Below are 9,414 nucleotides of genomic sequence, written 5' to 3'. Positions count from 1 at the left end.
ATGAGCACAAAAAAGTAGAAATTATCTGAAAAAAGAGCTAATATTAGCTAAACAACAGCTGAAAAGTAGCTTAAAAAGCAGAAAGAAGCCCAACTAACTTAAAAGGAAGTGCGAAGAGAGCACGTTTTAGCTGAACGAGGCTGAAAAAAGTTGTAATGAGTGCAAAGAATGTGGAATTAGCTGAAAAAGCTAAAATTAGCATAAAAACAGCTAAATAGTAGCTGAATAAGCAGAAGAAGCTGAAACTTGCAGAAATAAGCTGAAAGGAGCATAACAAGCTGAAATTAGCAGTAATAAGTAAGAAGAAGCACAAAAAGGTTGTAGTTACAAGAAAGATCCTGAAAGGAGAGCTGAAAAAAAAAAACAGCTGAAATAGAAAATGTTCACAGAAAATGACTTGAGCTCATTTTACATCCTTAACATCTTTAGATCTGTTTATAACCTTTTACTGCTCCTTTCACATTTTGTTCTGCTTCAGCTTCTTTCAGCTTCATTGTGCAAATTTAAACTTTATTTTCAGTTATTTTCTGCTAAATTCAGTTGTTTTTTTTTCAGCTGTTTTGTGCTCCTTTTAGATTATTTCTGCTAACTACAACGTATTTGTGCTTCTTCTAACTTTTTTTTCTGCTAATTTCATCAGCCGGGCCTGTTCCCTGTCTGTTTTTAAATCCCTTCTTAAAACCCATTTCTTCTCCCTGTCCTTTGACACCATCTGAAATGTTAACTTTTAATTATTTTAATCACGTTTTATCATCCGACTGTATAATTGTTTTATTATGTGCACAACACTCTGGTCATGTGGGTGTTTAAAGTGCTCTATAAATAAAACTGGTACAGTACGGCATGGTATGGTATTTTCAGCTTGTTCTGCTCCTTTCAAATTATTTCTGCAAATTTTAGCTTTTTCTACCATTTCAACTACCATTTAGCTGTTTTATGCTAATTTAAGTACCATAATTTCAGGTTTTTCACTTTTGTGTGCTCATTTCTGCTTCTTTCAGCCTCATTGGACAAAGGTGTTCTTTCTGACTTCTTCTGCTAATTTAAGCTTGTTCTACCTTTTCAGCTACCTTGTTTGATTTTTTAGCAAATTTCAGCTGTTTTCAGGCAGATTCAAGTTTTTCATATTAATTTCTGCTACTTTCAGCATAATTAATTTTTGCTATTTGAAGCTTTTCTGCCATTTCATCCACTAGCTGTTTTACGCTAATTTTAGACTTTTCAGCTTATTCCTCGTTTTTAAGCTAATTTCATCTCTTTCCACGTCCTTCTGGTAGTTTAAGCTTCTTTCTGCATTTTCAGCTATTTTTTTTTTTTTTTGCTAATTTCATCCTATTTTTAGCTAATTTACTAATTTTGTGCTCATTTCTGCTTATTAAAACTTAATACAGCAAACATGTTTTTTCTGCTTTCTTCTGCTAATGTAGGCTTGCTCTTCCATTTCAGCTACATTTCAGCATGTTTGTTTAATCTAATTTCAGCTGGTTTTTTTTAGCAAGTTCTTCTGCAGCAAGCATTCACACTGCAGTTTCTCTAGTTAGCTTTAGTTCTTCATGCATCCCTCAGTCTTCACATTTTCTGTTTTTTAACATTATTCATCATCTTGTGCGTTTCTCTCCTTCAGCGCAGATCGATACTGGGATGTTTCCGTTTCATTTTCCATTTAGCATCTCTCGACTCGCTTCTTTATCAATGAACTGAATAGAGTTCGCTTAAAAATCAATTGAGCTGATGCTAATAAAAACAAATAACCCATTAGGACCTGTGCCTCTGGATGCTGATGTCAGGCGAATGGATGATGGGAAGGAAGGGAAACACGCCCTGAATAGAAGTGCATGTGCTGTGAAACCATGAAGGTAAAATTTATCTTTTGGGGGGGGGAGTGTGATGTGAACAAATCTAATAAACAGGAAGGCAGTAATAATACAAGTGAGCAGGTCTATTCAATGCAGGGTGTAGTGGCAGCTGCTGTGCAAACAGCCTCATCGTGTGGTGCACGAGGCTCGCACTGCAGAGGCAGAAAGGTGCAGAGCTCTGTTTGCTCTGCAAACATTTCCCGTCTCTAAGAATCAGATCAAACTGGTTTTAATGGAAAAAATGACTTGGATGACGAAGAGCCTGAGGGATTTAAGGCCTGAGAAATCAGGAGTCCGATTATCTAGTAGTAATCTTGCAAGGCCAAAGAAGGTTCAGCAGCAACCTACAAGCCCGCTGCTTTTTGTTGCTGTTCAACATCTTAATGCTTCCGATTCCTGTGAAATGATGCGAGCACACCCAAGAGGTCCGAGCGTTGTTTTATTGAAAGCACAGTCGGATCCCAGCTGCTGCACTGCAGAGGATCCCATCTGCTGTGAGAATGCACGTGCGAGCGAATTAACTCGACATCACAACTTTGGCAACACTTCCAAGGACTTCATCGTGCTTCTACAGACCGCAGCATCAAATAAGTTACAAATCACAACACGACGACGATGATGATAATAAATTACAAACAAAAAAACATGTTTAGTTTTACAGCTGGTTAATAAAAATATAAACAGTATTAACAAAATGTACAGAATCCACTTTGAGTTTACTTCCAGGTTATGTCAGAATAAATACTGACAAAGGTAATGATGTGAGTATAAAAACTTTAGCACACAGTAAAACACTTTCATCAAGGACCAACATGTAAGTCACCTCCGCCCTCTAGTGGTGGAGATGTGGAACAACAACCTTTTCTGACCAAAGAGGCCTTAAATCAGTTTAGCAGGTGGTTCTAAGCTTTCCCAAGAGTAAAACTCATCTGTATTTATATTACATACATTCTTTGTTAAATGTGCAAACTATGAAATCAAACATGAAGAAGTTGATCCTGAACTTAAATCATATCTAAACTATGCACGTCTGTGCATTTTGAAAGCATTTACTCCAGTATTTTTTTTTCAGATATGTTGACATGTAATTGTGAAATGCAGGCATGCACTCAATATAAACAAAGCACCTATACAGGTGCTGGTCGTAAAATTAGAATATCATGAAAAAGTTGATTTATTGCAGTAATTCCATTCAAAGTGAAACTTGTATATTATATTCATTCGTTATACACAGACTGATATATTTCAAATGTTCATTTCTTTTAATTTTGATGATTGACGACTAATGAAAACCCCAAATTCAGTATCTCAGAAAATTAGAATATTCCTTAAGACCAAAAAAAAAGATTTTTAGAAATGTTGGCCAACTGAAAAGTTCGAACATGAAAAGTATGAGCATGCACAGTATCAATACTTAGTTGTTGCTCATTTTGTCTGGATTACTGCAGCATTGCAGCGTGGCATGGAGTTGATCAGTCTGTGGCACTGCTCAGGTGCTATGAGAGCCCAGGTTGTTCTGATAGTGGCCTTCAGCTCTTCTGAATAATTGGGTCTTCCTCTTCACAATACCCCATAGATTTTCTATGAGGTTAAGGTCAGGCGAGTTTGCTGACCAATTAAAAACAGGGATACAATGGTCCTTAAACCAGGTACTGGTAGTTTGGCACTGTGTGCAGGTGCCAAGTTCTGTAGGAAAATGAAATCTGCATCTTCATAAAGTTGGTCAGCAGCAGGAAGCATGAAGTCTCTAAAACTTCCTGGTAGATGGCTGCGTTGACCTATGACCTCAGAAAACACAGTGGACCAACACCAGCAGATGACATGGCATCCCAAACCATCACTGACTGTGGAAACTTGACACTGGATCTCAAGCAACATGGATTCTGTCTCTCCTCTCCTCCTCCAGACTCTGGGACCTTGATTTCCAAAGGAAATGCAAAATTTACTGTAATCAGAGAACATAACTTTGGACCACTCAGCAGCAATCCCAGGTGAGACGCTTATGACGCTGTCTCTTGTTCAAGAGTGGCTTGGCACAAATAATGCGACAGTTGAACCCCATGTCTTGCATACGTCTGTGCGTGGTGGTTGTTGAAGCACTGATTCCAGCTACAGTTCACTCTTTGTGGAACTCCCCCACATTTTGGAATGGGTTTTGTTTCACCATCCTCTCCAGGGTGCAGTTATCTTTGTTGCTTCTACACTTTTTTTTCTACCACATCTTTTCCTTCCCTTTGCCTCTCTATTAATGTGCTTGGACACAGAGCTCTGTGAACAGCCAGCCTCTTTAACAATGACCCTTTGTGTCTTGCCCTCCTTGTGCAAGGTGTCAATGGTCGTCTTTTGGACAACTGTCAAGTCAGTAGTCATCTCCATGATTGTGTAGCCTACAGAACTAGACTGAGACCATTTAAAGGCCTTTGCAAGTGTTTTAGAGTTAATCAGCTGATTAGAGTGTGGCACCAGGTCTCTTCAATATTGAACCTTTTCACAATATTCTAATTTTCTGAGATACTGAATTTGGGGTTTTCATTAGTTGTCAGTTATAATCATCAACATTAAAAATAATGAACATTTGAAATATATCAGTCTGTGTGTAATTAATGAATATAATATACAAGTTTCACTTTCTGAATGGAATTACTGAAATAAATCAACTTTTTAATGATATTCTAATTGTATGACCAGCACCTGTATCTGCAAACTTTACTCTACAAATCTGAGCATAAATGGTTGTTTCTTTCTTCATATTTTTGACCTGTCTTCATGCAAACAAGTACCTTCTAATGTTTGAATTCACCCTTCTATTCTAAAACGGTAACTGAGCCGGGAAAAGCAGATAAAATGTTCTAAGGTTGAGAACCTCGAGGACATTTGCTATCGTGGCATTTTCTAAGTGTTATTGCACATGCTCTCTCGGAGGCCTCCCACTGCTCTGCTCCTTCCATGACATTCAAGCTGATGGGAAGAGCTGAACTCCAGCTGAGCGGCCTCCTTCCTCCTGCTCCACATCTGCAGCAGCTAGTCTGACGTAGGACTAGAGGGACGCTCGTTTGGCAAGACGTCGGGTTCCGGCTGAGGCCAGGCTGAGACAAAGCACATTTCGATTGTAATCCGTTTACTTTACGAAGGTTAAAGCTGCGTGGTTCTGCACTAAAACAGCACCTGTAACGTCTGAAGAAGATAAATTACAATATCCTGATTGAATCTTACTGAACTGGTCCAACCGCTAAAATATTGCTTATTACTTGCTCTTGACTGATCCGACACAAACTGGCGCGCAAAGCAGCTAAATTGTGCCGCGTCTAAATGATTTCTGTGGCCGGTCAACACGAAGAACAGCTACACAGACATTATCAGCGCTGATTGAACAGTAACCATGGCAACAACTATTATTAGGTGCGTATGAATACAGAAGTGGGTCACCTCTGTCCTGTCTGGACCACTTCACCATTTAAAGCCTGTTAAGTGAGAAGGCTGACTGCAGAATCACTTTTGTTACTGTAATGAGGGTGGAGGCGGTGAAAACACACACACGGCCCTCCGACACGTTTACCAATCCTTCTGTTTTACACCTCCAGCACCTCCTGCTCCTCATCTCTCCTCTGTGCAGCCACGAGATATTTTACATTTACGTCACGTTACAAAGTGTGTAATGATGAGAGCGCCGTGTATCTGTCAGTCACAATACGCCGCTGCTGCCTCTGCTTCAGTGTGAGGAGGAGATTCACACACCATCACCTGCCAGCCCCGTTTCATATCAAACACACACGTTTGTTTTTCTACCTTTACAGACTTTGCATCGACTTCCATCCATTTTTCATTCATTTCTATAGCCCAGGGGTCTGCAACCTGCGGCTCTGGAGCCACATGTGGCTCTTTGGTCCCTCTGCGGCGGCTCTTTCAAGCTTTGACCAAAACTGACATAAAAGTGAATTTTATAGGATGTTATACCCACAACAACAACAACAACAACAAAAAGACTAGTTTTAGCAGTTTTCCTGTCATTGCTTTTGCAAATATGTGGACACTAGTACTAAGTACTAATACACAGAGTAAATTATACTCTTTAAATTGTATTTATTCAAAGTAGGTCACTCAATTACTCCACAATTAAAAAATAAAAACACATAACCCTGCACAGTTCATTTAGTTTTTAAAATTTTGGAAAAAATAATGTCTTTTTTTTCTTCTTGACAAGTATCCAGTCTTCTGTGATGGACTTGTGACCTGGACATGGGCACCAGTGACCCCCTGCATGGATGGATGGATGAATGGATAGAATCCAATCTTTTCTTTTGTCTTAAAATGTAAAAATATCAATTAATGTTAATAATCAGATGTTTTTAGTTTTATAATTTCATACTTAGTGGCCAGAAAGGCCACCTCTTAAACTTAAAGTGGCTCATGGGCCACCAGTTGATAATGACCATTGTAGCAGGTTTTGCAGATTTGGACATATTTATTTTAGTGAACAAAGGGGCAGAAATGGCTCTTTTGATCCTAAAGGTTGCAGACCCCTGCTATAGCCTGACCCTGGCCCTTACCCTAAACCCAACCCCTAACCCCCCCAACAACACTGCTTCTTATGGTGCCCGGGCTTTGGGCCCCATAGTGAGCAGTTGGTCCTCACAGTGTAGTACATATTGGAAAAATGGACTTTACAAGGTAACAAATACAAAGACACACACACACACGACCATTTGCTCTCCATGTCTCACTGCCGTTGTTACCCCACTAACACAAAAACTCTCTAACGAGAACACCCTTCCTATCGTTTTCAACTCACGTCATTTCCTGCCGAGGACCTTGGGAAAGAGTCGAGGGTACACCCAGAATTCTTTCTCGTCCTTCAGCTCCGATGGACCATCTGAGCAATTTAACGGCGCTTTGAAAAAAAACTAACTTCAAGATCATCCTTGAGCTTCCAGTCACAGCGAGCCTCTCGCCTTCCTTCAGAGCAAAACGCCACAAACACTGCAGCTCCTGAGCTGCTGCGGCATCCTTCATGTTATACCCGTGTCAGATAAATCATGTGTAAAATGATAAATAACGAAACCTAAAAACATAAAGAGGTTTATAAAAACATGTTTCTTTTCGTTTCATTTCCCAAATGGACTTCTTCATTAGCCGTGCCTGATGTTTAGCATTTAGTGTTCAGTCAAATGGCTGTTTATGAACTAAAAAAATTTAAAAAATAACAAAAAAAGCTCCTTAACAAATCTATTTCCTGAAATGGGAGCGCAGAAGAGAAAAGAGACTAAGAGAATTATACCATGCGCTGTTTGTAATGAACGTTGGTCGTAAATACTGCATGCAGGAGTCTGCCTGCAGCTGATTTTGGTTTATCTGCAGAATTAGATGTAACCAGTAGGATCAGAACGAAATCATGTTTTTGGCTTAGCATGAAGCAGGGCTGAGTTTTTCCTAGCGTTTGAAGATATGTCCCAAAACATGGACCTTAAAGTAAAAGGGTCAAATGTGGCATGTCATTGGAAAAGCTGTGAAGAAAAGCTTCTAAAAAGTTCTCAAACTCAACAGAACAGTCAGCAAACGGTAAAAAAAAAAAAAACGGAATTTGTTCAAGTATTTAGTTAAAATTATAGATTCTGACTGAAAACTTTAAAATCAGTGATTAAAACTGAGATAAGTTTACTGTTTCAGTAGCTGCAGCTTCATTAGAGTATTTTATAATTTGCAGCTAAAGCCTTTGCTGCGTTCAAAAGAATGTGAAGCCAGGTGGCCCCGCCCCCAAAGGCATGACGGTGAGGTAATTGGAGGGCACGTAGCCCCTCTGACCACTTCTGGCCTCCACCAGGCTCCACTCGGGGTTCCCTCGTTTGTCGTGCGGCTCCAGAACGCGAACCGGCTCACCGGCTTGAACAGAAACTTCATGGTTTCCCCTCGCGGTGAAGTTGTAGGCTGCCATCACCTGTAAGTCGACATGAAAAACAAAACACAAAATTTTTAGTCCTTTGTGCTTATTAGGAAAATTGTCAGAAGATCACATTGATAGGCCTGTCACGATAACAAATTTTGTTGGGCAATTAATCGTCTCAGAAATTATTGCGATAAACGATAATATTGTTCGAAATTTAACTGTAATCAATTGTCAAATTTCAGAAGAAATGCTGATTTGTTTGGAGTGTAGTACCTTTTTTGACCACCTGATGGCAGTAAAAGACAGTTAGAACCAAAAGGATAGATAGTTGAGCAGCGTGTCTCTTTAAGAAATATGGGAGGGAGGGCCCTTGACGTGACATGGGCTGACATGGCAGCTGCTTTGTGATTTGAGCTCTTTAGCATAGCATTTTTCACACAAAGCTTTTAATAAAACAATCGGTAAAACTTTCTCAGCTTATTTTTGTAGGAAAAAAACAACTTTTTACACAAAGGCACGAGTTTCAACTGTGAATTTTGGAGCTTGACAAGACGAATGTTTGTTCCCACGGTCGGTCTGTTAGCTTAGCTTGTAGCTTAGCTTCTCAGCTTAGCTGCTTTTAACGAGCCAAAAACGTGATTTTGGACAGTTAATTCGGATTTTGAAGAGAAAGGGAGGGGTCAGTGAAGAGCACCGGAGTTGAACCGTGTCTTCAGAAAGAAAGAGGCAGAAAGAAACAATAAAGCCGTTAAATGAAAATGAGGTCGATAATTTTCAATCATCATGAGATTAATTGATTTATCGTTTATCACGACAGGACTACACATTGATTGTAATTTCAGTGGATTATTGAGGGCATTTTTAACACTTATACTCAGATTATATTTTAGCATGTTAGCATGACCTAAAAACAATATCAAGAACTGCTTTTATAAAAACTGTTCTTGATGTCAACTGAATCGACATTCCTTAAATGTTCTTTCTGTGGTTGACTCTTAAAACCTACTGAAGCCATGACCTAGATCTACTTTCTCATCCAATCATCCACCGTCTAGCTGTGAGTCGGTGATGTAAGAGGGTCTGTAGGGAACCCCAAACCCATCCATCTCCCCAGAGACACTCAGCTCTTCCTGAGGGCATCCCAGGGCGTTTCCAGGCCAAAGAGGATTTATAATCCCTGCTGCAGGTTCTGGTCCTCCTGATCCAGAGGGAGCATTTCACATGTGAGAAAACAACACAACTTAATTTGTCCAGTCAGTACAATTATAACATCCAATGTAAAATAAATGATAATAAAGATAATGAAACTGACAAAAACAAAGGTTTACTACTTTGCTCAAACATGAAAAAATAAACTTCAACAAACGTTTCAAATGGTTCAGGAATCAGCGCGTGACGCCACTCAGAGCACAAAGCATAGAATTAGAGTTAATGGATCTGCCCAGTCATGGATCGGTCACATAATTGTCACTGATACTCGATCCAGAAGTTTTTTCGATGTCGGTTCCGATACCAATATTGATATAGGATTGGTGCATCTCTAGTTCTGGAGGGCAGTCATCGTCTGTTGCTGCAGTCACTGTCATCATGCTGCTAACAGAACCACACTGCTAAAAGAATCTCACCGCCGACAGAACTACTCTGCTAATAGGACCATGCTGCTAACAGGACCATGTT

At 39.7% G+C, this 9,414-nt stretch overlaps 1 protein-coding gene across 1 annotated transcript in view; it reads right to left on the bottom strand.

Annotated features, from left to right (window-relative positions):
* Positions 1-7,575: 7,575 nt before the first annotated feature.
* arhgef37 (Rho guanine nucleotide exchange factor (GEF) 37) overlaps positions 7,576-9,414 on the bottom strand; it is a 28,783-nt gene continuing 26,944 nt past the window's right edge. Inside the window, exon 14 of the mRNA XM_037675479.1 lies at positions 7,576-7,788. Within this exon, the coding sequence (XP_037531407.1) occupies positions 7,576-7,788 (213 nt within the window). The remainder of the gene's footprint in view (positions 7,789-9,414) is intronic.

Source organism: Nematolebias whitei, chromosome 4, assembly GCF_014905685.2.
Source record: "Nematolebias whitei isolate Nwh7 chromosome 4, NemWhi1, whole genome shotgun sequence".
Lineage (NCBI taxonomy): Eukaryota > Metazoa > Chordata > Actinopteri > Cyprinodontiformes > Rivulidae > Nematolebias > Nematolebias whitei.
This window is presented reverse-complemented; position numbering and strand designations above follow the sequence as displayed.